Source organism: Hemitrygon akajei, chromosome 11 (assembly GCF_048418815.1).
Source record: "Hemitrygon akajei chromosome 11, sHemAka1.3, whole genome shotgun sequence".
NCBI lineage: Eukaryota > Metazoa > Chordata > Chondrichthyes > Myliobatiformes > Dasyatidae > Hemitrygon > Hemitrygon akajei.
In genome coordinates, this window is record NC_133134.1 from 74178299 (window position 1) to 74206192 (window position 27894).

The 27894-nt window shown below is 52.7% G+C and overlaps 1 protein-coding gene across 1 annotated transcript in view; it reads left to right on the forward strand.

Moving 5' to 3' along the window:
* LOC140735723 (thrombospondin-3-like) overlaps nucleotides 1–27894 on the forward strand; it is a 114367-nt gene that overhangs the window by 71010 nt on the left and 15463 nt on the right. Inside the window, 7 exon segments of the mRNA XM_073061143.1 lie at nucleotides 6310–6469; nucleotides 7575–7693; nucleotides 9561–9613; nucleotides 12430–12623; nucleotides 18330–18508; nucleotides 19842–19890; nucleotides 27297–27493. Coding sequence (XP_072917244.1) covers nucleotides 6310–6469; nucleotides 7575–7693; nucleotides 9561–9613; nucleotides 12430–12623; nucleotides 18330–18508; nucleotides 19842–19890; nucleotides 27297–27493 — 951 coding nt within the window.

Genomic DNA, 27894 nt, shown 5'->3' on the forward strand with positions numbered 1-27894 from the left:
TTCTCAAATTCAGGCTCACATGTGCGTTGAAACAGACAGTGAGATGTGTCGGTCTGAGGGGGCAGCCCGCAAATGTCACACTCCAGCGCCGATGTAGCACGTCAAGATCGTTCAGCAGAACAACACAACGCAGCAAGCAACAGAACGACAGCGAGACTTTCCACACTCACACACGTACACACTCACACTCTCACACACAGACACACACACTCATACACACAGACACACACACTCACACACACTCTCACTCACTCACTCACACTCACGTACACACACTCACACTCACTCTCACACTCACACACACACACACTCACACACACACTCTCACTCACACACACTCATGTACACTCTCACACACACACACACACACTCACACACTCTCACTCACTCACACTCACACACTCACACACACTCTCACACTCACACACACACACACTCACACACACACTCTCACTCACACACACTCATGTACACTCTCACACACACACACACTCACACACACTCTCACTCACTCACTCACACTCATGTACACACACACACTCACACACACTCTCACACTCACACACACACACACTCACACTCACACACTCACTCACACACACTCATGTACACACACACACTCACACACACACTCACACTCACACACACACACACACACTCACACACACACACACTCTCACTCACACACACTCATGTACACTCACACACACACATACACTCACACACACACTCTCACACACACTCACGCACTCTCTCTCACACACACACGTACACACACACACACTCTCACACACACTCTCACACTCACACACACACACACACACACTCTCTCTCTCACACACACACACACGTACACACTCACACACACACTCACACACACTCTCACACTCACACACACTCTCACACACACACACTCACACACACACTCTCACTCACACACACTCATGTACACTCTCACACACACACACTCACACACACTCTCACTCACTCACTCACTCACACTCATGTACACACACACACTCACACACACTCTCACACTCACACACACACACACTCACACACACACACTCATGTACACTCACACACACACACACACTCACACACACACTCACGCACTCTCTCTCACACACACACGTACACACTCACACACACACTTACACACACTCTCACACTCACACACACTCGCACACACACTCACACACTCTCTCACACACACACACGTACACACTCACACACACACTCACACACACTCTCACACTCACACACACACTCACACACACACACACTCACTCACACACACACACTCACACACACACTCTCACACACACTCACACACACACACACTCACACACACACACTCACACATACACTCTCACACACACTCACACACACACTCTCACACACACTCACGCACTCTCTCTCACACACACACGTACACACTCACACACACTCTCACACTCACACACACTCGCACACACACTCTCACACACACACACACACACACACACACACACACACGAGGGCTGTGGTCCAGGTGCAGGTCAATGGGACTAGGCAGATTAATGGTCAGTAGATGGGCTGAAGAACCAGTTTCTGTGCTGTGGTGCTCTTGGACTCCGTACTGTCAAGTCATACAAAGACAGAGTAAAATGTTATTAACAAAGTACAGATACACACAGTGGCCACTTCATTAGGTACCTTCTGTACATCAGAAAGTGGCCACTGAGTGAATGTTCATGGTCACCTGCTGCTGTAGCCCATCCACTTTGGGGTTTGACGTGTTTTGTGTTCAGAGAAGCTCTTCAGCACACCACTGTTGTAGCGCGTGGTTGTTTCAGTTACAGTCACCTTCCTGTCAGCTTGAACCAGTCTGGCCATTCACCTGACCTCTCTCATTTACAAGGCGTTTTTATCCACAAAACTGATGCTTACTGGATGATTTCTGTTCTTCACATCATTCTCTGTAAAGTCTAGAAAATCCCAGGAGATCAGCAGTTTCTGAGATACTCAAACCACCCCATCTGGCACCAACAATCATTCCACAGCGAAAGTCACTTAGACACATTTCTTCCCCAGCTGAACCTCTTGACCGTGTCTGCATGCTTTTATGAACACAAGGAATAGGAGCAGGAGTCGGCCATCTGGCCCGTCGAACCTGTTCTGCCATTCAATAAGATCATGGCTGATCTGACCATGGATTCATCTCCACCTACCTGCCTTTTCCCCATAACCCTTAAACCCCTACTATGCAAAATTCTATCCAACCTTCTCTTAAATATATTTACTGAGCATTGAGTTGCTGCCACGTGATTGGCCAATTGGATATTTGCATTAACGAGCAGGTGTTCAGATGTACCTAATAAAATGGCCACTGAGTGTATGTCCCCATATACAGTCAATTGCAGGTAACCGGGTCATCTCAGGGTTTTGGCTCAATTAAGCAGCTGCCCCAATTAGCCAAAGCTTCATGGAAATTGTTAAAAAGGTATAAAAAAGACAAACTACTGTTTAACTGAGTAACAAGTAATGAATTTAAATGAAACACAGAACAAGTTATAACACTATCAATACTAATACAGTACTATACAACTGTGTCTTCCTTTCTAATAGTTATTGATGGAGGAATGAATCTGCTGTGTCCTTTTGATTGACCATGTCATACAATGACTGCCTTCATACAATACTATTGAAGATTTTTATCCTCCAAATCTTCATTTTCATTGTAACATTCAACATGATGTTGATACCTTCAAATTTTTCGTAGTTCCTAATTTGTTGAAGGAGTGAAATTGTTTCATTTTTTTTCACTCCTGGCCATTTCTGGCATCTCCAAGCCTGAATGATTGAAAGTGCAGTGAGCAAAAGAGTTGCAAATTGTCTTTCTGCTTATTTCTCACCAATTATCAATGACGAAAATCGCTGAACACAAGCACGTGCAACTGAAGCTGTTTAAGAACCGTACTCTCTCAGCATTGTGGGGTGTCTGACATCCACATAAGTGGACGCAACTTGTGCTCGTTAGAAACTTTTCGACGTCAGTCTTCTGCCCCAGTTAAGTGGCATAGTGCCCCAACTAAACGAAGGGAATCTCAGTTCTTTTCTTGATTAGTTTTTGTTCTTTTAGAGTTGTCCCAAATAAGCAGCTGCTCTGATTATCTGATGGCCCAATTAACTGGAATCCACCGTGTAACAATAAACACAGGGTGTTTATGTAACAACGCAGAACTGTGGAGAGTAATGTCTCGGCCCAATACGTCATGGGCATATCATTCAAAGTGGCCACACAGTTTGACAGGGTGGTTAGGAAGGCTTGAGGCCTGCTTGTCTTTATTAGTCGAGGCACTGAGTTCAAAAGTCAAGAAGTTAGATTGCAGCTTTATAAAACTCGAGGTAGGTCGTATCTGGAGTGCTGCTCACAGTTCTGGTCACCCTGTTGTAGGAAGGATGTTGCGGTGCTGGGGAGGCTGTGAAAGAGGTTTACCAGGATGTTGCCTGGGTTAGGGAGTGTGTGATATAATGAGAAGTTGGACCGTAGCAGTTACCGCGATGCTGTCACAGCTTGGGGCGTCAGAGTTTGTAGCTCAGTTCTGACATCATATAACAATTACAGCACGGAAACAGGCCATCTTGGCCCTTCTAGTCCATGCTGATGCTTACTCTCACCTAGTCCCACTGGCCGGCACTCAGCCCATAACCCTCCATTCCTTTCCTGTTCATATATCTATCCAATTTTACTTTAAATGACAATACCGAACCTGCCTCTACCACTTCTACTGGAAGCTCGTTCCACACAGCTACCACTCTCTGAGTAAAGAAATTCCCCCTCGTGTTACCCCTAAACATTTGCCCCCCAACTCTCAATTCATGTCTTCTTGTTTGAATCTCCCCTGCTCTCAATGGAAAAAGCCGATCCACGTCAACTCTATCTATCCCCCTCATAATTTTAAATACCTCTATCAAGTCCCCCCTCAACCTTCTATGCTCCAAAGAATAAAGATCTAACTTGTTCAACCTTTCTCTGTAACTTAGGTGCTGAAACCCAGGTAACATTCTAGTAAATCTTCTCTGTACTCTCTCTATTTTGTTGACATCTTTCCTATAATTCGGTGACCAGAACTGTACACAATACTCCAAATTTCACCTCACCAATGCCTTGTACAATTTTAACATTACAGCCCGACTCCTATACTCATCTGTAAGAATTGTGGAATGTGTGGGATTTCTCCAGGAGCTCTGCTTTACTCCCACAGTCCAGAGACGTGTGGGTTAGTGGGTTAATCAGTCATTGTAAATTGTCCTGTGATTAGGCTCGGGTTAAATCGGGTGTTACTGAGTGGAATGACTCGAGGGGTCAGAAGGGCTATTCCACTCTGTATCTCACTAAATCGATAAATAAATTTGGGTTGTTTTTTGTAAATGACACAGGCTGTGGGGAGATCTGATAGAGGCTGTGGGGTGTCTGACATCCACATAAGTGGCCATGAGTTATGCTCGTTAGAACCTTTTTAGCAACAGTCTTCTGCCCCAATTAAGTGGTATAGTGCCCAAATAAACGAAAGGAATCCTGGCTATTTTCTCGATTAGTTTTTGTTTTTTAAGAGTTTCCCAAATAAGCAGCTGCTCTGATTATCTGATGGCCCAATTAACCGGAGTCCACCGTGTAACAATAAACACAGGGTGTTTATGTAACAACGCAGAACTGTGGAGAGTAATGTCTCGGCCCAATACGTCATGGGCATATCATTCAAAGTGGCCACACAGGTTGACAGGGTGGTTAGGAAGGCTTGAGGCCTGCTTGTCTTTATTAGTCGAGGCACTGAGTTCAAAAGTCAAGAAGTTAGATTGCAGCTTTATAAAACTCGAGGTAGGTCGTATCTGGAGTGCTGCTCACAGTCCTGGTCACCCTGTTGTAGGAAGGATGTCGCGGTGCTGGGGAGGCTGTGAAAGAGGTTTACCAGGATGTTGCCTGGGTTAGGGAGTGTGTGATATAATGAGAAGTTGGACCGTAGCAGTTACCGCGATGCTGTCACAGCTTGGGGCGTCAGAGTTTGTAGCTCAGTTCTGACATCATCTGTAAGAAGATTTCTCCGGGGGCTTTGGTTTCTTCCCACAGTCCAGAGACGTGTGGGTTAGTGGGTTAATCAGTCATTGTAAATTGTCCTGTGATTAGGCTCGGGTTAAATCGGGTGTTGCTGAGTGGAATGGCTCGATGGGCCAGAAGGGCTATTCCACTCTGTATCTCACTAAATCGATAAATAAATTTATTAAGTGACGGAGGCTGTGGGGAGATCTGATAGAGGTTTATAAGACTGAGAAGCATAGATAGATTAGACAGACAGTATCTGTTTCCGAGGGTTGAATTGTCTAATACCAGAGGGCATGGATTTCAGGTGAGGGGGGTAATTTCAAAGGAGATGTGAGGGGCAGGTTTTTCACAGGTGGGTGCTGGGAATGTACAGTCTGGGGTGACAGAGGCAGATACATTAGGGACATTTAAGAGATGTTTATATAGACACAAGAATGTGAGGGAAACGGAAGGATACGGACACTGTGTAGGCAGAAGTTAGTTTAGTTGGCCATTTGGTTATTAATTTAATTGTTTTGGCACAACTTTGTGGGCCGAAGTGCCTGTTCCTATGCTGTACTGTTCTACGCTCTGTCTACAGGAGATGGCACCTTCAGAAAGCAGCATCTCTGATTGAAGTCCCCGCCGTCCAGGCCAAGCCACTTTCTTGCGGCTTCGATCGGGCAAGATGTACAGGAGCCTGAAGTCCCACACCACCAGGGTCAAGAACCGCAACTTCCCTTCAACCATTCGGCACGACCCCGAATCTCCACAGTTCAGCAACTCTGTGACACACACAAAATGCCAGAGGAGACAGGTCTATGGAGGGGTCAGAGTTTCAGACTGAGTCCCTCATCAGGACTGAGTGGACGTAATGTCGGGGTTGTGCCGGTCGGTTCAGGAACCGAATGGTTGAAGGGAATTAGCTGTTCCTGGACCTGGTGGTGTGGGACTTCAGGCTCTAGCCCTGTGGGAGCTCTGAGAAGATGTCTTGGCCAGGATGGTGGAGATCTCTGATGTTGGATTTTCTCCTCTTGAGGCAGCGTCCATCGTCTTGTGGTCGAGGTTTGTGGGTCTGGCTTGGTGAACCTTGCAGTGGATGTGAGAATGTGAGGACTGGGCCCTGGAGATGAGGCTTCAAGAGAGGTGTTTCTAGTTTGGTTACCCATCGGCCGAGACGCAGAGCAGGGGGGCCTGGGCCCCAGGCTGAGCCGTACATTAACTACAGCCTTTTGTCTTCCCAGGACAACTGCCGACTGGTCCACAACAAGGACCAGCAGAATTCCGACACGGATTCTTTTGGGGATGCCTGTGACAACTGTCCCAACGTTCCCAACAACAGTCAGAGAGACACGGACAGCAATGGGGAGGGTGACGCTTGTGACAATGATATTGATGGAGATGGTGGGTGGAGTTTTCCACCAGCTCACTGACTCATCCCGTCTCGTCCTCACAAACCCGTCCCTCACAAACCTCACACTCCCGTCTCTCCCCCACACTCTCGCCTTGTTCTCGCACACCTGTCTAGTCCTCACACACCCGTCCTCCACACTCCCGCCTCGTCCTCACACACCCATCCCCAGAAGCCCGTCCCTCACACTCCTGTCTCTCCCCCACACTCCCGCCTCGTCCTCACACACCCGTCCTCCACACTCCCGTCTCGTCCTCGCACACCTGTCTCATCCTCACACACCTGTCCTCCACACTCTCGTCTCGTCCTCGCACACCCGTCTCACACACTCCCGTCTCTTCCTCGCACACCTGTCCTCCACACTCCTGTCTCTTCCTCGCACACCTGTCCTCCACACTCCTGTCTCTTCCTCACACACCCGTCCTCCACACTCCCGCCTCGTCCTCACACACCCGTCCTCCATACTCCTGTCTCGTCCTCACACACCCATCCCCAGAAGCCCGTCCCTCACACTCCTGTCTCTCCCCCACACTCCCGCCTCGTCCTCACACACCTGTCTCATCCTCACACACCTGTCCTCCACACTCTTGTCTCGTCCTCGCACACCTGTCTCACACACTCCCGTCTCTTCCTCGCACACCTGTCCTCCACACTCCTGTCTCGTCCTCGCACACCGGTCTCACACACTCCCGTCTCTTCCTCGCACACCTGTCCTCCACACTCCTGTCTCTTCCTCACACACCTGTCCTCCACACTCCTGTCTCGTCCTCGCACACCGGTCTCACACACTCCCGTCTCTTCCTCGCACACCTGTCCTCCACACTCCTGTCTCTTCCTCGCACACCTGTCCTCCACACTCCTGTCTCATCCTTACACACCCATCTCACACACTCCCGTCTCGTCCTCGCACACCGGTCTCACACACTCCCGTCTCTTCCTCGCACACCTGTCCTCCACACTCCTGTCTCTTCCTCGCACACCTGTCCTCCACACTCCTGTCTCGTCCTTACACACCCATCTCACACACTCCCGTCTCGTCCTCGCACACCTGTCTCACACACTCCCTTCTTATCCTCACTTCTTGCCTCACTTTTCCAGGAATTCCCAACAGCTTGGACAATTGCGGCGCTGTCCCGAATCCTCTGCAGACGGACCGGGACGAGGACGGAGTCGGGGACGCGTGTGACAGCTGCCCTGAATTGAGTAACCCCACCCAGGTACGAACCCATCCCTCCCTGAATGCACACCGACTCTCCCCAAGGCGAGAGGGGCTCACCCAGTCTCTGGGCCAGCACTCAGCTCTAGCCTCACCCCTCAGAACACTTCTGTACTCCCGGGCTGGATCCTCTGTGCTCACCTCTGCCTGTTCTGCAGGTAGATCAGAGTCCCACCTCCTGGTCACAGTCTCAGAGCGCCTCGGAGAGCAGTGTCCCGCTCTGGAGTAATTCCACCGCTCTGAAGTTGTGGGATGGTTGTACTTTGTGTATTTCAACGTCTCAATGGTTCTATTTAATATCAGTGAATGTATGCAGCCTGAAATTCTTACCCTTCACCGACATCCACAAACCCAAAGAATGAATAACATCAGAACCCCAAAGCTCCCTCTCCCCCCCACATACAGGTAGCAGTGAAGACATCAACCCTCCCCTCCCCCACCACGCGAACAATGGCACCTCCCTCTCCCCACCACGCGAACAATGGCACCTCCCCCTCCCCACCACGCGAACAATGGCACCTCCCTCTCCCCACCACACGAACAATAGCACCTCCCCCTCCCCAGCACGTGAACAATAGCACCTCCCCCTCCCCAGCACGTAGGCAATAGCAGAGCCCGTGGGGAAAGGTTGAACGAGGGAGAGCTTTCCAACGACAAGTTTATTGCCATTCAAGCATACACACGTACACAGATAACGAGATGTTGCTCGACCTGCAGGGCTTCTGCACCATTTTCTGCGCATTGATCAAAGTGGCTGTTGAGTTGCTGAGCTATAGAGGTGAGGGTTCTGCTGGTTAATAAAGGACTTGAGTGGTTGGAGGGAAGACCATGAGACACAGGAGCAGAATTAGGCCATTCAGCCCATCAAGTCTGCCCTGCCATTCCATCATGGCTGATCTATTATCCCTCTCAGCCCTGTTCTCCTGTCTTCCTCCCGTAACTTGATGCCCTGATTAATCAAGAACCTATCAACCACCACCTTAAATATACCCAGTGACTTGGCCTCCACAGCCGTCTGTGGCAATGAATTCTTCACCCTCTGGCTGAAGAGAATCCCCATTCTGAATGGAAATCCCTCTGTTTTGAGACTGTGCCCCCCTGCTCCACTCATCCGCTATAGGAAACATCCTCTCCACATCCACTCCATCTAGGCCTCTCAATAGGTTTCAATGAGGTTGTCCCAGGTTCCATTTAATATCAGTGAATGAGATCCCCCTCCCATTCTTCTAAACTCCAGCAAATACCATCACGGAACCATCAAATGCCCTAATCTGTTACCCCTTTCTTTGCTGGGATCATTCTTGCGAGCCTCCTCTGACTCACTCCAGTGCTGGTACATCTTTTCTTAAATATGGGACACAAAACTGCTCTCAGTACTCCAAATGGGGTCTGACCAGTGCCTTATAAAGCCTCAACATTACGTCCTCACTTTTTATATCCTAGTCCTCTGGAAATGAATGCTGACATTGCATTTGCCTTCCTGCATGGATTCCAGGCAATCTTGCATGAGAACCCCCAAGTCCCTTTGCATTTGTGATTTTTGAATTTTCTCCCCATTTAGTCCACGCCTTTATTCCTCCTAACAAAGAGCATTGCGACACACGACCCTACACTACTTTCCATCTGCCACCTCTTTGCCCATTCTCCCAATCTGCCCAAGTCCTCCTTCAGACGGGCTGTCCTTGGAGCTGGGGCAACGGGACTCCAAGCTCTTGTAGTTTCTGTCCAATGGGAGCTGTGCGAAGGTGGCCGTGGCCCAGATGATGGTACAGTGGGCAGTTTGGATACCGTGGGCCAATGGCCTGTTTCTGTCTGTGATTTTAACAGGATGGGTGCTGCCTGTGCTAACCTGCCTGTGTTTGCTCTAGACGGACGCAGACGACGACCTTGTTGGTGACGCGTGTGACAATAATCAGGACAGGTAGGTCGGTGACGGTAAACTCCTCGCTGTGAGCATGGGTACACATCCCACTCCCCAGAGGTCCCAGGGTGGAGACGTGGGCAGGTTTATGCCGGTTTGTCTCGAGGCGAGGCCCGTCTGACGCACCCACTGACGGCCCCTTCCCTACAGCCAAGGAGTTCATGGACGAGTAAAAACCCTCTGACAGTTCTCAGCCGTCAGTCACGGGGGCCCAGTGACCCCCACCCAAAGGTTCCTCTCTGTAACGGAGCAGCTCTTTAATGCCCCTGCCCATGAGACCCTCTAGTAACTGCCTCTCAACTCCAGCGACCTGGTCTGACCCTTTCGGACAGGCACACGTTGGAAAGAAAGCTGGAGGGGCTATGCGGGAGGTAAACACAGTATTGTGGGCCGAATGGCCTGTTCTGTGCCATTCTATGTTCCATGATCCTGACCTTGGCTCCTGATGCCCTGTGACCGAGTGGGACTGCCCCGGGTGGAGCTTAGTGAGTTAGCTTGCTTTGTCTCGCGGATAGACAGTGAACCGACACAGTCCGCGGCTCTGGGGGGCAGCCTGCAAGTGTCGCCACCAACAAAGCGTGCCCACAACTCCGAGTGTCACGGGGAGAACGCTCCCGGACGGTGACAGGAATCCAACCCCCAGGGCTGCTTGCCGGTGCTGTAAAATGCTGCGCTAACCACCCGTGCATGCACAGATGCGACGGAAAATTTACCTGCAGCAGCGTCACTGGTGCGAGTTCGAGTTTTTCCCATACACATCCCAAAGGTATTTTTATTAGAGATGCAGTGTGGAACAGGCCCTCTCGGCCCCTCGAGCAGTGACACCCAGCAACCCACCAATTTAACCCTGGCCTAATCACAGGACAGTTTACAATGACCGATTAACCTACTGACCCATACGTCTCTGGAATGTGCGAGGAAACTGGAGCATCCGGGGGAAACCCACGCGGTCACAGGGAGAACGTACAAACTTCTAACAGGTTGAATTCCAATCTCTGACACCCCAAGTTGTAATAGCGTGGCGCTAACCGCTACGCTACCATGGCGATGGATGAGGTCATCGGCCGCTCTGAGTTGCTCTCAGTCTCTGCAGGCATTGCATCTTCTCTCTAACTGTAACGCTCTATTCTGTGTCCTCTTTTCCTCCCGTACCTCCTCGATGTACTGCTGTACATTCTGGAAAGATCCAGAAAAGATGTTAATAAGCTTAATCAGCGAGGGGCCCTGTTACACCTTTAGAGGGTGGCCACGTAATATTGAGGTGCACATGATCCTCAGGACAGAGGCAGAGCATTGAGGGTATCTTAAGGAGAGGAAGATAAATTGAGGGTTTTGAGAGCCTCCAGAGTCCAGCATCTCCAGGGACTTGTGTCTCTGGGAAGTTGTATTTTGACGTTGTATAAAACATTGGTGAGGCCTGACATTGGAGTATCATCTGTAGTTTACATCTTTCCTGTAACTAGGATTGAAAGTGTACAGAGAAAATTTACACGGATGTTGCCAGGACTCGAGGACGTGTGTTAAAGGGAGAGGTTGAATAGGTTAGGACTTTATTCTCTGGAACGAACAATATTGAGAGGAGATTGGATAGAGCTACACAAGAAATTCAAAGTTCAAAGTAGATTTATTATTAAAGCACATTTACGTCACCATATACAACCCTGAGATTCATTTTCTTGTGGGCATACTCAATAAATCCAATAGCTATAATAGAATCAATGAAAGACTGCACCAACAGGGTGGACAACCAGTGTGCTAAAGACAACAACCTGTGCAAATACATAAGGAAAGAAATAATAAATAAATAAATAAATAAATAAATAAATAAACTATAACTATCAAGAAAATGAGATGAAGAGTCCTTGAAAGTGAGTCCATGGGTTGTGGGAACAGCTCAGTGTTGGGGGTGAGTGAAGTGATTCCCTCTGGTTCAGGAGCCTGATGATTGAGGGGTTGTAACTGTTCCTGAACCTGGTGGTGTGGGTCCTGAGGTTCCTGATGGCAGCAGTGAGAAGAGAGCATGTCCTGGGTGGTGGGGGTCCCTGCTGCTTTCCTGCGACAACGTTTCTTGTCAATGTGCCCAGTCGGGGGAGGGCTGCACCAGTGATGGACTCGGCTGTGCCCAGAACTTTCTGTGGGATCTCCTGTTCAAGGGACAAGCAGGATTTTTGGGTGAGACTAGGACTAGAGGTCATGGGTTAAGGGTGAAAGGTGAAATGGTTAAGAGGGACCCGGAGAGGGGGGGAGCTTCTTCACTCAGAGGGTGGCACGGGTGCCAGTGCGAGTGGTGCAGATGTGTTTACAAGGCAGCGGAGGGAATTGAACCCTGATTGCGGTTGCTGGTGTCGTAAAGTGTCACGCTAGCCCCATGCCACTGTGCCGTGATTGTATAGGGGGTAGCACGGGCTCTGTGTCGCAGTACATCAGCGTGGGAGGTAAAATTATTAGGGGCATTGTGGTACCATAGGGGTTAGTGTGACGGTAACACAGTACCAGTGACCCGGGCTCACCTCCCGCCACTGTCTATAAGGAGTTTGTACATTCTCCCCTTGTCCGCTTGGCTCCCCCCGCGGTTTCCTCCCACAGTCCGAAGACGTACGGGTTAATTGGCCATGTGGCTGTAATTGGGTGGAGTGAAGCTTTTGGGCCTGTTACCGTACTGTATCGATGGAGATTAAAAATTCTTTCAGGCCGGTTGCCCGGGGTGGGTTTTGGGGCCCGGACTCCACTGCGTGACAGTCCGCCCAGCCCAGCCCCTCCCTCTGCACCCCGGCGCCCGGGCGCGGCCTCTGCTGACTGTCCGTTTCGCCTCACAGCGACGGTGACGGGCACCAGGACTCCAAGGACAACTGTCCGGAGACTCCCAACAGCTCCCAGCTGGACTCGGACAACGACGGCCTGGGTGACGAGTGCGACGAGGACGACGACAACGACGGAATTCCCGACTACGGACCGTCGGGGGCCGACAACTGCCGTCTTATCGCCAATCCCAACCAGAAGGACTCTGACGGTCAGTGGCCGAGGCACTGGGTGGGGGGGGGGGGCAAGCTTCTGTGAGGAGTCAGCAGTGGGACCGAGTCTGGGGTGGGGGCAGGAGATGTGGGGAACGGATGGTGTCCAGGAAGGGGTGGGGAGGACTTTGCGGAGGTGTGGTGATCGCGAGGCAGTCAGTGGCGTGGCTGGGATGGGAAGTGTTAGGGAACGGCCTCTTCCCTGCCCGCCGCCATCAGATTTCTGAATCGAATATGAACCCACCTCACTATTTCACTTTCTTTCTGCGTTATTTATTTATTTCATGCATTCTCGTTATAATTTATTGTAATTTTTGTGAATTGCACAGTACTGCTGTCACTTAACAACAAATTTCACCGTATACATCAAATGGTAATAAGCCCAAAAGACCAAGAGCAGAATTAGGCCACTCGGCCCATTGAGTCTGTTCTGTATTCCATCATGACTGACTTAACCATGAAAACAATTACGGCACGGAAACAGGCCATCTCGGCCCTTCTAGTCCGTGCCGAACGCTTACTCTCACCTAGTCCCACTGACCTGCACTCAGCCCATAACCCTCCACTCCTTTCCTGTCCATATACCTATCCAATTTTACTTTAAAAGACAATACCACTTCTACTGGAAGCTCGTTCCACACAGCTACCACTCTCTGAGTAAAGAAATTCCCCCTCGTGTTACCCTTAAACTTTTGCACCCTAACTCTCAACTCATGTCCTCTTGTTTGAATCTCCCCTACTCTCAATGGAAAAAGCCTATCCACATCAACTCTTATCCCCCTCATAATTTTAAATACCTCTATCAAGTCCCCCCTCAACCTTCTACACTCCAAAGAATAAAGACCTAACTTGTTCAACCTTTCCCTGTAATTTAGGTGCTGAAACCCAGGTAACATTCTAGTAAATCTTCTCTGTACTCTCTCTATTTTGTTGACATCTTTCCTATAATTCGGTGACCAGAACTGTACACAGTACTCCAAGTTCGGCCTTACCAATGCCTTGTACAATTTTAACATTACATCCCAACTCCTATACTCACTGCTCTGATTTATAAAGGCCAGCATACTAAAAGACTTCTGATTCCTCTCAACTCCATTCTCCTGCCTTCTCCCCGTAACCTTTGATGCCCTGACTAATCAAGAACCTATCAACCTCTGCCTTAAATACACCCAATGACTTGGCCCCCACAGGCAATGAATCCCACAGACTCACCACCCTCTGGCTAAAGAAATTCCTCCTCATCTCTGTTTGAAATGGACGCCCCTCTATTCTGAGGTGGTGCCCTCTGGTCTGAAACTCTCCCACCATAGGAAATATCTCCACATCCACTGTATCCAGGCCTGTCAATATTCGATATGTTTCAATGAGATCCCCCTCATTCTTCTAAAATCTAGTGATTACAGGCCCAGAGCCTTCAAACGCCACTCATACATTAACCCTTTCATTCCTGGGATCATGCTCTGAACCCTCTCCAAGGCCAGCACAGCTTTTCAATAAGAAGATAATAAGTCTGATTCTGCCTGACTCTGTTTGGATATTGAACAGGTTAAATGAGGTTCTGGGGAACAGGAGCTTAACATGGGGAGAGGGTTAGTCAGTATGGGGCTTTCTACGTCAAAAAGAAACTTTATGAATATGTATACAGGTAAAAAAGCACAATGGATGACTGCTTACATTAATTATTCAGTTTACTTCAGTATTCACCTTGGAAAAAGGATCTTGGTGATTGTAGGGATGACTTGCAGTGGACTGAAAAGCTTGAGCATGTAGATATTAAGGAAGAGGATGTGCTGGAGCTTTAGGAAAGCATCAAGTTGGATAAATCACCAGGACCGAATGAGATATACCCCAGGTTACTGTGGGAGGCGAGGGAGGAGATTGCTGAGCCTCTGGCAATGATCAATGGGGATGGGAGAGGTTCCCGAGGATTGGAAGGTTGCAGATGTTGTTCCTTTATTCAAGAAAGGGAATAGAGATAGCCCAGGAAATTATAGACCAGTGAGTCTTACTTTAGTGGTTGGTAAGTTGATGGAGAAGATCCTGAGAGGCAGGATTTATGAACATTTGGAGAGGTATAATGTGATTAGGACTAGTCAGCATGGCTTTGTCAAGGGTAGGTCGTGCCTTACGAGCCTGATTGAATTTTTTGAGGATGTGACTAAACACATTGATGAAGGAAGAGCAGTAGATGTAGTGTATATGGATTTCAGCAAGGCATTTGATAAGGTACCCCATGCAAGGCTTATTGAGAAAGTAAGGAGGCATGGGATCCAAGGGGACATTGCTTTGTGGATCCAGAAATGGCTTGCCCACAGAAGGCAAAGAGTGGTTGTAGATGGGTCATATTCTGCATGGAGGTCGGTCACCAGTGGAGTGCCTCAGTGATCTGTTCTGGGACCCTTATTCTTCGTGATCTTTATAAATGACCTGGATGAGGAAGTGAGGGATGGGTTCGTAAGTTTGCTGATGACACAGAGGTTGGAGGTGTTGTGGATAGTGTGGAGGGCTGTCAGAGGTTACAGCGGGACATGGATAGGATGCAAAACTGGGCTGAGAAGTGGCAGATGAAGTTCAACCCAGGTAAGTGTGAAGTAGGTCAAATATGATGGCAGAATATAGCATTAATGGCAAGACTCTTGGCAGTGTGGAGGATCAGAGGGATCTTAGGGTCCGAGTCCATAGGACGCTCAAAGCAGCTGCGCAGGTTGACTCTGTGGTTAAGAAGGCGTATGGTGTATTGGCCTTCATCAATCATGGGTAATGTTGCAGCTGTATAGGACCCTGGTCAGACCCCACTTGGAGTACTGTGCTCAGTTCTGGTCGCCTCACTACAGGAAGGATGTGGAAGCCATAGAAAGGGTGCAGAGGAGATTTACAAGGATGTTGCCTGGATTGGGGAGCATGCCTTATGAAAATAGGTTGAGTGAACTTGGCCTTTTCTCCTTGGAGCAACGGAGGATGAGAGGTGACCTGATAGAGGTGTACAAGATGATGAGAGGCATTGATCGTGTGGATAGTCAGAGGCTTTTTCCCAGGGCAGAAATGGTTGCCACAAGAGGACACAGGTTTAAGGTGCTGGGGAGTAGGTACAGAGGAGATGTCAGGGGTAAGTTTTTTTACTCAGAGAGTGGTGAATGTGTGGAACAGGCTGCCGGCAACGGTGGTGGAGGCAGATACATTAGGGTCTTTTCAGAGACTTTTGGATAGGTACATGGAGCTTAGAAAAATAGAGGGCTCTCGGTAAGCCCAGTAATTTCTAAGGTAGGGACATGTTTGGCACAACTTTGTGGGCCGAAGGGCCTGTATTGTGCTGTAGGTTTTCTATGTTTCTATGTATGTTTCAGTCTGCACACGGCTCGAAGGGGCGGAAGGGCCTATTTCAGATTGTATCTCATTAGATAAATAAAGTTCTCTTTGAGTCCAGGGAGGGGTAGCAGCCCTGGTGAGGGGGCTGGTCATGCCCATTCTGGGGCAGCTCACTCACCTTCGGGCCACACCAGACACACAGCTCCCACCTGTGGCTCCAAGCAGCTGTTTGGCTGCCACGATCCAGTTCACCGCTTCACCAGGTGGGCTACACCAGGTGAGGGTCACCAGCGGCCTCGGACCCCGGTGAGTTAAGGGCGTGCCGGTCCCAGCGTGCGAAGTCAGCTGCGACGGACAGGGTGGATGAGATCGAACGGCCAGAGGGTGGTTCTGCGATGCTCCGCGGAGAGCGAAGGGAGTGACAAGGCACAGACGACACCAAAGTCATCCTCTGCAACGGGAAGACCCCCGTTTGTGATGACTACTCGTACCACTGGATCAGACACGAGAGTGGAACTACCCCGGGGTTAGGGTTAAGTTTTAAAGCTTTTCCACTTTAAAACTCCCGCACAGTTTTCCTGCCATCGTTGGACACGATGGACGCTGTGTTAATGGTTCTATACACTGGTAGACTTAGCACAGTCTGTGTACAGAGCACCTTCCGCTGGTGCTTTCTACACTCCCCACTGTCTCAGGAAAGTCTGCATAGTCACCCCCCGCCCCCCCACCCGACATTCTGTTTTCTCCCAGTTCCCATCGGGCAGCAGATGCAGAAACTTAAAGGCACGCCACACCAGCTTCAAGGTCAGCTTCTGCCCAGACCTCTGAACTGACTTGTGCGACAAAGACGGACTCTTCATCTTCCAGTCTACCTCTCCACGGTCCTTGCCCCTCATTTGTCGGCCTGCTCGGCTCTTTCTCTGTGACTGTGACTCTCTGGCCTGCGTTCTGCTATTGCTTTCCCCTCCTCACTACCTGCATCAGAAGGATCTGTCTGGAAGGCACTCAAAAAAAATAGGTTTCAAACTGTATCTCGTCCCATGACAATAATAAACCAGTTACCTTTGCCGCGTGTCTTGTGGCCGGGGTCAGTATAGACACCGTTGGTTTTGGGAGTTTGTGTCTCTGGCTTAACCAGTCAAAGCTTGGTGGCCATCAGAATCTGGTTTCATTTCACCGGCGCATGTCGTGAAATGTGTTGTGTTGTGGCAGCGGTACAGTGCAATCCCTAACAAAAACTATAAATTACAATGAGAAATACATTTTTAGGAAGTATTTAAGTAAGTAGCTAAAAAAATACTGAGGTAGTGTTCATGGGTTCAATGTCCAGTCAGAAATCTGATGGCAGAGGGGAAGAAGCTGTTCCTGACGCGTTGACCTCCTTCCTGATGGTACCAATGAGAAGAGGGCATGTCCTGGGCGATGGGGGCCCTCAATGTTGGGTGCCACCTTTTTGAGGCAATAGGACCCTAAAAGGCAGAACTTCACACAAAGTTCAAATTTATTATCAAATTATGAATACACTCGGTGGCCATGTCATTATGCACCTGCTTTACCTAAAAACGTGGTCCCTGGGTGTATATTCATGGTCTTCTGCTGCTGTGGCCCATCCACTCCAAGGTTCAGTGTGTTGTACATTCAGAGATGCTCTTCTGCACACCACTGTGATAACGTATGGTTACCTGAGTTACAGTCACCTTCCTGTCAGCTTGAACCAGTCTGCCCATTCCCCTCTGACCTCTCTCATTCCTGTTTTCACCCTCAGAACTGCTGCTCACTGGACGTTTTTGTTATTCTCACCGTTCTCTGTAAACTAGAGACTGTGTGCGTGAAAATCCCAGTCAAAGTCACGCTTCTCCCCTGTTCTGATGTCTGGTGTGAACAACAACTGAATCTCTTGACCATGTCTGCATGCTTTTGTGCATTGAGTCGCTGCCACACGATTGGCTGATTAGATATTAGACATACAACACAACAGATATTATAACAAACCCCCCCCCCCCACACCAACAGACAAACAGTGAAATAGAACAATACGAAGACAATGAGTTGTTCAGTCCGTTCAGAGTTGTGAGTGAAGTTATCCTCACTGGTACAGGAGCCTGATGGTTGAGGGGTGATAGCTGTTCCTGAACCTGCTGGTGTGGGTCCTGAGGCTCCTGAACCTCCCGTCCAATGGAAGCAGTGAGAAGGGAGCACGGCCTGGATAGTGGGGGTCCCTGACGATGCTGAGTTTCGTTGCGTCCTCATCACACACCCCTGTAGCCTGGCACGGGCTGGTCAGAGGCATTCCCTCAGTGGGGTTGAAGAGGGGAATTGGGACATCTAGTGAGAGTGTGGGGGCTGGAGGAGGTGATGGTAGGGTGCCAGTCTTTCATTTGGATGTTGCTTTGCTCCAGGCGACGGGGTTGGTGACGTCTGTGAGGACGACTTTGACAACGACACGGTGTTCGACGCGTTTGATGTGTGTCCTGAGAGCGCCGAGGTCACCCTCACCGACTTCCGAGCCTATCAGACGGTCGTCCTGGACCCGGAGGGTGACGCACAGATTGATCCCAACTGGGTAGTCCTGAACCAGGTGAAGCCAAGCCCCCGGCCTGCCTCATTTGTGGGCCTCCGTCTGTGCTTACCTCTTCTGGTTGTGTCTTGTGAATACACGCAAGTCTTAAGACAAAGACTGTGGCCGACAGGACGGTGAGGGGGGAGCACTGAGGGAGGGCAGTGAGGGGGGAGAGCTGAGGGAGGGCAGTGAAGAGGGAGCACTGAGCTGTGGGAGGGCAGTGAGGGGGTAGAGCTGTGCTGTGGGAGGGCAGTGAGGGGGTAGAGCTGAGGGAGGGCAGTGAGGGGGGAGAGCTGTGGGAGGGCAGTGAGGAGGGAGCACTGAGGGAGGGCAGTGAGGGGGTAGAGCTGTGCTGTGGGAGGGCAGTGAGGTGGTAGAGCTGTGCTGAGGGAGGGCAGTGAGGAGGGAGAGCTGTGGGAGGGGCGGTGAGGAGGGAGCACTGAGGGAGGGCAGTGAGGAGGGAGCACTGAGGAGGGCAGTGAGGAGGGAGAGCTGTGGGAGGGGCGGTGAGGAGGGAGCACTGGGAGGGCAGTGAGGAGGGAGCACTGAGGAGGGCAGTGAGGGGGGAGCACTGAGGGAGGGCAGTGAGGAGGGAGAACTGGGAGGGCAGTGAGGGGGGAGAGCTGTGGGAGGGCAGTGAGGGGGGAGCACTGAGGGAGGGCAGTGAGGAGGGAGAACTGTGGGAGGGCAGTGAGGGGGGAGAGCTGTGGGAGGGCAGTGAGGGGGGAGCACTGAGGGAGGGCAGTGAGGAGGGAGAACTGTGGGAGGGCAGTGAGGGGGGAGAGCTGTGGGAGGGCAGTGAGGGGGGAGTGCTGTGGGAGGGGCAGTAAGGAAGGAGCACTGTGGGAGGGGTGGTGAGGAGGGAGCACTGAGGGAGGGGCAGTGAGGGGGTAGAGCTGTGCTGTGGGAGGGCAGTGAGGGGGAGAGCTGTGCTGTGGGAGGGCAGTGAGGAGGGAGCACTGTGGGAGGGGTGGTGAGCTGTGGGAGGGCAGTGAGGGGGGAGAGCTGTGGGAGGGCAGTGAGGAGGGAGCACTGAGCTGTGGGAGGGGCAATGAGGAGGGAGCGCTGGACTGTGAGAGGTGATGAGGAGGGACCACTATACTGTGGGAGGGGTAGAGCTGAAGAATGTATTTTTTTTGAGTATACACACATTGCTAACAATTCCACAGTGTTGCAGTCTGTGTGATATCTGTGGGTTAAACCATTGCTTGTCTGAAGTCCCTCCGGTTAGTATTGGAGCTCAGCTCTCCAGGACTCGACCGTGGCTCAGTGCTGTCCACTGCCCCTCGAAGCAGCCAGCACATCTGATTTGCCACTCTGTGACCGTCATTTCTCGCTGTTTGTGTCACAGGGAATGGAGATCGTCCAGACGATGAACAGTGACCCTGGATTAGCCGTCGGTGAGTTGCAACAATCTCTGACGTGTCTGAGGGCAGCTAGAGTAGCGTCAGCTGTGGTTCTGTCTCCACAGAGCCCTCGGTTACTGGCTTTACTCAGCATTTACCGGCAAATGGGCCCATATAAAGGCAATACAGTCTTCTCACATCCCGGGAGTGTGTGATGGGACGGTGTGGAGGGAGCTTCACTCTGTGTCTGACCCTGGAGTCTGTGATGGGACAGTGTAGAGGGAGTTTCACTCTGTGTCTGACCCCGGGAGTGTGAGATGGGACAGTGTAGAGGGAGTTTCACTCTGTGTCTGACCCCGGGAGTGTGAGATGGGACAGTGTGGAGGGAGTTTCACTCTGTGTCTGACCCCAGGAGTGTGTGATGGGATAGTGTGGAGGGAGTTTCACTCTGTGTCTGACCCCAGGAGTGTGTGATGGGACAGTGTGGAGGGAGTTTCACTCTGTGTCTGACCCTGGGAGTGTGTGATGGGACAGTGTAGAGGGAGTTTCACTCTGTGTCTGTCCCCGGGAGTGTGTGATGGGACAGTGTGGAGGGAGTTTCACTCTGTGTCTGTCCCCGGGAGTGTGTGATGGGACGGTGTGGAGGGAGTTTCACTCTGTGTCTGACCCCGAGTGTGTGTGATGGGACGGTGTAGAGGGAGTTTCACTCTGTGTCTGACCCCAGGAGTGTGTGATGGGACAGTGTGGAGGGAGTTTCACTCTGTCTGACCCTGGGAGTGTGTGATGGGACAGTGTAGAGGGAGTTTCACTCTGTGTCTGACCCCAGGAGTGTGTGATGGGACAGTGTGGAGGGAGATTCACTCTGTGTCTGACCCCGGGAGTGTGTGATTGGGCGGTGCGGAGGGAGATTCACTCTGTGTCTGACCCCGGGAGTGTGTGATGGGACGGTGTGGAGGGAGTTTCACTCTGTGTCTGACCCCGGGAGTGTGTGATGGGACGGTGTAGAGGGAGTTTCACTCTGTGTCTGACCCTGGAGTCTGTGATGGGACAGTGTAGAGGGAGTTTTACTCTGTGCCTGACCCCGGGAGTGTGTGATGGGACGGTGTAGAGGGAGTTTCACTCTGTGTCTGACCCCGGGAGTGTGTGATGGGACGGTGTGGAGGGAGATTCACTCTGTGTCTGACCCTGGGAGTGTGAGATGGGACAGTGTGGAGGGAGCTTCACTCTGTGTCTGACCCTGGGAGTGTGAGATGGGACGGTGTGGAGGGAGTTTCACTCCGTGTCTGACCCCAGGAGAGTGTGATGGGACGGTGTAGAGGGAGTTTCACTCTGTGTCTGACCCCAGGAGAGTGTGATGGGACGGTGTAGAGGGAGTTTCACTCTGTGTCTGACCCCGGGAGTGTGTGATGGGACGGTGTGGAGGGAGTTTCACTCTGTGTCTGACCCCGGGAGTGTGTGATGGGACGGTGTGGAGGGAGCTTCACTCTGTGTCTGACCCCGGGAGTGTGTGATGGGACGGTGTGGAGGGAGCTTCACTCTGTGTCTGACCCCGGGAGTGTGTGATGGGATGGTGTGGAGGGAGCTTCACTCTGTGTCTGACCCCGGGAGTGTGTGATGGGACAGTGTGGAGGGAGCTTCACTCTGTGTCTGACCCCAGGAGTGTGTGATGGGACGGTGTGGAGGGAGTTTCACTCTGTGTAACTTGTATACTGTCTAGCTCTGCAGGTGAGGGACCACTGCTCCCATTACTCTCTTTCTTATAACCATATAACAGTTGTCATTTTGAGGGTGTGGGAAATCTGGCCAAACTCTGTGACTCACTCAAAGTGTGTGGGACTGGGGAACAGATTATTGTCAGTTGTGACTATCTTGGACTAACGTTGAGTATCACAATGGTCACCGGTTTTAATTCTACTTCCCATCCTCACACTGACACATCATTCCATTCCAACTCAATGACATGAGCATCGATTTCTCCAATTTCCGATAATTTCTCCCTGCCTCTCCCTTCTGTCTTTCTCCATTTCTCATTCTGTCTGCACTCTTGCTTCATCCTTCTTGGTCCTGATGAAGGGTCTCAGTCCAGAACATCGACTATGTATTCCCCTCCATGGACGCTGACTGACCTGCTGAGTTCCTCCAGCATTTTGTGTGCGTTACCCTGTTTTTCCAGCATTTGCAGAATCAATCACTCTCTCCCCCCTCCCATTAGACCATAAGATATAGGATCAGAATTAGGCCATTTGGCCCATCGAGTCTGCTCTGATAGTTCAGTGTGGCTGATCCAATCTCCTGCCTTCCCCCCCCCCCCCGTATCGCTCCATGCCCTGACCAATAAAGAATCTATCAACCTCAGCCTTATTTATAAATAAAGACTTGGCCTTCACAGCTGCCTGTGGCAAAGAATTTCACAGATTACCCTCCTCTACGCCTCTCATCCCCTCCTCTACGCCCCTACACCTCTCCCCCTCTCTCCTCTACACCCTCCTGCTCTTCATTCCCCACCCCCCCATCCCCGACAAGGTGGATTGGACAGTCAGGAGTTCATCCTTTAGTTCTGTTCAGAGACTGATAATGGTGGGATAGCACTGATCTAATTTAAATATTACCTATCTATTTACTGTAATTCATGTTTTTCCCTCTATTATACTGCTGCTGCAGAGTCAGTAATTTTCATAGCATTTGCCGGTGATATGGAATCTGATTCTGATTCCTTGAACCTGGTGCTCCATGTTCTCAAGTTGCAATGTCCAAGGCTACGGAGAGGAGGTGGTGATGGAGCACGCGGAGTGTTTGGGCGAGGGGGGCCGACCGGGAGGCTGTGCTGGGCTGTGTACAACACTACCACCATGTACGGAGCCGGTCTCCAGGCTACCGGGGCTGGAATATCGCCATTGCAGAACTCGACTAGGGTTAAATTCCCTTGTTGCAAAGACAAAAACGAGGGAAGATTTAGGCTTTGTGTCTACATGTGAGTGCGAGATTGGGAGGGATTAACGGGGCACAGGGAATCAATAACACAGGCCCTTCAGCCCACAACGTTGTTCCAATCCTTTAACATATTGAAGATCAAACTGACCCAGGGGTTCCCTCCCTGGGGTCCACAAACCTCTCCATTAATGGTAAGGGTCCATGCGATTAGAAAGATTGGGAGCCTCTGATTCTAACACTTCCACCCCAAGTTGCCCTCCATTTATCTGTAACAGAGTCTCTTAATGCCCCTAATGTCTCTGCCTCGACTGGATCACACCCAACACTGCACAAAACTTACCACTGGTGCCCACACCCTCTCCCCCCATATTTTCTTCCAGTCACCCAAAAGTTATGCCTTCTCATATTAGCCATTTCTGCTCTGGGGAAAAGTCTCTGGCTGCCCACTCAGTTTCTGTCTCTTATCGTCTTGTACATGGGCAGTGAAAGGGTTAAGACTGACGGGCACGTCCTCCCTGAGAAATTCTCTGCATGTTTAAAGCGTCAAGAGCTGGAAACTGGAAGCCAGGGCCCTGGAGGTGGGAAATGGGATCGCTGCTCCATACAGAGCACCCTGTCCGGATGCATCACGGCTCGGTACGGCCACCGCTCAGCCCGTGACCGCAGGAAACTGCAGAGAGTCGCGGACACAGCTCAGCACGTCACAGGAACCAGCCTCCCCTCCACGGACTCTGTCTACACTTCCCACTGCCTCAGTAAAGCAGAATTAAAGACCCCATCCTCTCTTCTCCCAATGGGCAGAAATAACAAAAACCTGGAAGCACCTGCCACCAGGTTCAAGGACAGCTTCCATCCCGCTGTTTTAAAACTACTGAACAGTCCCCTAGTACGATAAGATGGGAGTCTCAACCACACACTCTACCTCACTGTGGCTCTGGTACCGGACTGCACTTGCTCAGTAGCAGTGACTCTTTATTCTGCTCAATAGCTGTGACACTCTGTTCTACACCATACACACGCAGAATATCAGGGGAGCCCAGCACCATCTATGTTCAGGCTGGGACTCATCAGTTCTGGGAAGGAAGGGGCAGAAGCCAGAGGAAGAAGGTGTGAGGGGGAAGGGTGCAAGCTGGCAGGTGACAGGTGAAGGGGAGGGGGATGAAGTGAGACACTGGGAGCTGACAGGTGAGACCAGGTGAGGGGAGGGGGATGAAGTGAGACACTGGGAGCTGACAGGTGAGACCAGGTGAGGGGAGGGGGATGAAGTGAGACACTGGGAGCTGACAGGTGAGACCAGGTGAGGGGAGGGGGGATGAAGTGAGACACTGGGAGCTGACAGGTGAGACCAGGTGAGGGGGAGGGGGATGAAGTGAGACACTGGGAGCTGACAGGTGAGACCAGGTGAGGGGAGGGGGATGAAGTGAGACACTGGGAGCTGACAGGTGAGACCAGGTGAGGGGGAGGGGGATGAAGTGAGACACTGGGAGCTGACAGGTGAGACCAGGTGAGGGGGAAGGTGGGTGGGGGAGGGGGAAGGGGGACAGTGAGGAGCTGGGAGCTGACAGGTGAGACCAGGTGAGGAGGAAGGTGGGTGGGGTAGGGGGAAGGGGGACAGTGAGGAGCTGGGAGCTGACAGGTGAGACCAGGTGAGGGGGAAGGGGGACAGTGAGGAGCTGGGAGCTGACAGGTGAGACCAGGTGAGGGGGAAGGGGGACAGTGAGGAGCTGGGAGCTGACAGGTGAGACCAGGTGAGGGGGAAGGGGGGACAGTGAGGAGCTGGGAGCTGACAGGTGAGACCAGGTGAGGAGGAAGGTGGGTGGGGTAGGGGGAAGGGGGACAGTGAGGAGCTGGGAGCTGACAGGTGAGACCAGGTGAGGGGGAAGGGGGACAGTGAGGAGCTGGGAGCTGACAGGTGAGACCAGGTGAGGGGGAAGGTGGGTGGGGGAGGGGGAAGGGGGACAGTGAGGAGCTGGGAGCTGACAGGTGAGACCAGGTGAGGGGAAGGTGGGTGGGGTAGGGGGAAGGGGGACAGTGAGGAGCTGGGAGCTGACAGGTGAGACCAGGTGAGGGGGAAGGTGGGTGGGGGAGGGGGAAGGGGGACAGTGAGGAGCTGGGAGCTGACAGGTGAGACCAGGTGAGGGGGAAGGTGGGTGGGGTAGGGGGAAGGGGGACAGTGAGGAGCTGGGAGCTGACAGGTGAGACCAGGTGAGGGGGAAGGTGGGTGGGGTAGGGGGAAGGGGGACAGTGAGGAGCTGGGAGCTGACAGGTGAGACCAGGTGAGGGGAAGGTGGGTGGGGTAGGGGGGGAGGGGACAGTGAGGAGCTGGGAGCTGACAGGTGAGACCAGGTGAGGGGGAAGGTGGGTGGGGGGAGGGGGAAGGGGGACAGTGAGGAGCTGGGAGCTGACAGGTGAGACCAGGTGAGGGGGAAGGTGGGTGGGGGAGGGGGAAGGGGGACAGTGAGGAGCTGGGAGCTGACAGGTGAGGGGAAGGTGGGTGGGGGAGGGGGAAGGGGGACAGTGAGGAGCTGGGTGGTGACAGGTGAGACCAGGTGAGGGGGAAGGTGGGTGGGTGGGGGAGGGGGACAGTGAGGAGCTGGGTGGTGACAGGTGAGACCAGGTGAGGGGGAAGGTGGGTGGGGTAGGGGGAAGGGGGACAGTGAGGAGCTGGGAGCTGACAGGTGAGACCAGGTGAGGGGGAAGGTGGGTGGGGGAGGGGGGAAGGGGGGACAGTGAGGAGCTGGGAGCTGACAGGTGAGACCAGGTGAGGGGGAAGGTGGGTGGGGGAGGGGGAAGGGGGACAGTGAGGAGCTGGGAGCTGACAGGTGAGACCAGGTGAGGGGGAAGGTGGGTGGGGGAGGGGGGGAGGGGACAGTGAGGAGCTGGGAGCTGACAGGTGAGACCAGGTGAGGGGGAAGGTGGGTGGGGGAGGGGGAAGGGGGACAGTGAGGAGCTGGGAGCTGACAGGTGAGACCAGGTGAGGGGGGAAGGTGGGTGGGGGAGGGGGACAGTGAGGAGCTGGGTGCTGACAGGTGAGACCAGGTGAGGGGGAAGGTGGGTGGGGGAGGGGGACAGTGAGACACTGGGAGCTGACAGGTGAGACCAGGTGAGGGGGAAGGTGGGTGGGGGAGGGGGGAGGGGACAGTGAGGAGCTGGGAGCTGACAGGTGAGACCAGGTGAGGGGGAAGGTGGGTGGGGGAGGGGGACAGTGAGGAGCTGGGAGCTGACAGGTGAGACCAGGTGAGGGGGAAGGTGGGTGGGGGAGGGGGAAGGGGGACAGTGAGGAGCTGGGAGCTGACAGGTGAGACCAGGTGAGGGGGAAGGTGGGTGGGGGAGGGGGGAGGGGACAGTGAGGAGCTGGGAGCTGACAGGTGAGACCAGGTGAGGGGGAAGGTGGGTGGGGGAGGGGGAAGGGGGACAGTGAGGAGCTGGGTGGTGACAGGTGAGACCAGGTGAGGGGGAAGGTGGTTGGGGGAGGGGGACATTGAGGAGCTGGGTGGTGACAGGTGAGACCAGGTGAGGGGGAAGGTGGGTGGGGGAGGGGGACAGTGAGACACTGGGAGCTGACAGGTGAGACCAGGTGAGGGGGAAGGTGGGTGGGGGAGGGGGACAGTGAGACACTGGGAGCTGACAGGTGAGACCAGGTGAGGGGGAAGGTGGGTGGGGGAGGGGGACAGTGAGACACTGGGAGCTGACAGGTGAGACCAGGTGAGGGGGAAGGTGGGTGGGGGAGGGGGGAGGGGACAGTGAGGAGCTGGGAGCTGACAGGTGAGACCAGGTGAGGGGGAAGGTGGGTGGGGGAGGGGGACAGTGAGGAGCTGGGAGCTGACAGGTGAGACCAGGTGAGGGGGAAGGTGGGTGGGGGAGGGGGAAGGGGGACAGTGAGGAGCTGGGTGGTGACAGGTGAGACCAGGTGAGGGGGAAGGTGGGTGGGGGAGGGGGACATTGAGGAGCTGGGTGGTGACAGGTGAGACCAGGTGAGGGGGAAGGTGGGTGGGGGAGGGGGGAGGGGACAGTGAGGAGCTGGGAGCTGACAGGTGAGACCAGGTGAGGGGGAAGGTGGGTGGGGGAGGGGGACAGTGAGGAGCTGGGAGCTGACAGGTGAGACCAGGTGAGGGGGAAGGTGGGTGGGGGAGGGGGAAGGGGGACAGTGAGGAGCTGGGAGCTGACAGGTGAGACCAGGTGAGGGGGAAGGTGGGTGGGTGGGGGAGGGGGACAGTGAGGAGCTGGGTGGTGACAGGTGAGACCAGGTTGGGTGGGTGGGTGGGGGGGATGAAGTGACGAGCGGGGAGCTGACAGGTAGAAGAGTTTATTCTGCATTCTGTAATTGTTTTACCTTGTACTGCCTCCGTGCCCCACTGTAATGATTTGATCGGTTATTTACTGTACCTCGGTACACATGACAATTCCATTCCAAGCAGTGGTCGGCGTGGTCACTCAAGCCGTGGCGTTCTCCTCGGTGAAAGGTTATGGCGGGGTTGCAACTCCCTGAGTCCAGCTGTCACCTCGCTCCCCTCTCCTTCCCCCCCCAGGGTACACGGCGTTCAACGGGGTGGACTTCGAAGGCACGTTCCACGTCAACACGGTGACCGACGACGACTACGCCGGCTTCATCTTCGGCTACCAGGACAGCTCGAGCTTCTACGTGGTGATGTGGAAGCAGACGGAGCAGACGTACTGGCAGCCCACGCCCTTCCGGGCCGTGGCCGAGCCAGCCCTGCAGCTCAAGGTGGGTCCCAGCGGCTCCGAGAGAGCTCGAGGTAGCCGGATCGATTGTCATCTTAATGCCAGAGGGGGAATGGAGGGGGGAGAGAGAGAAACAAGAGAGGAGGTGGGGGAGAGGGAGGAGAGGGAAGAGAGGGAGGAGAGGGAAGAGAGGGAGTGGTAGAGGAAGACCAGGAAGAGAGAGGGGAAATGAGAGAGAGAGAGGGGGGAAAGGAGAGAGGGAGAGACCCCATGACCGCACCCTGGTTAACTCTGGGCCCAGAATGGGAGGGAGATGGGAAAAAAATGATGGGGAGCAGAGGGAACAGCCTGATTTCCTCACCCACTAACTGTCCTGGAGAGAGAGAGAGAGAGAGAATGGGGAATCGATAAAGAGAGATGAGGGTGAAGGGAGAAATTACCAGA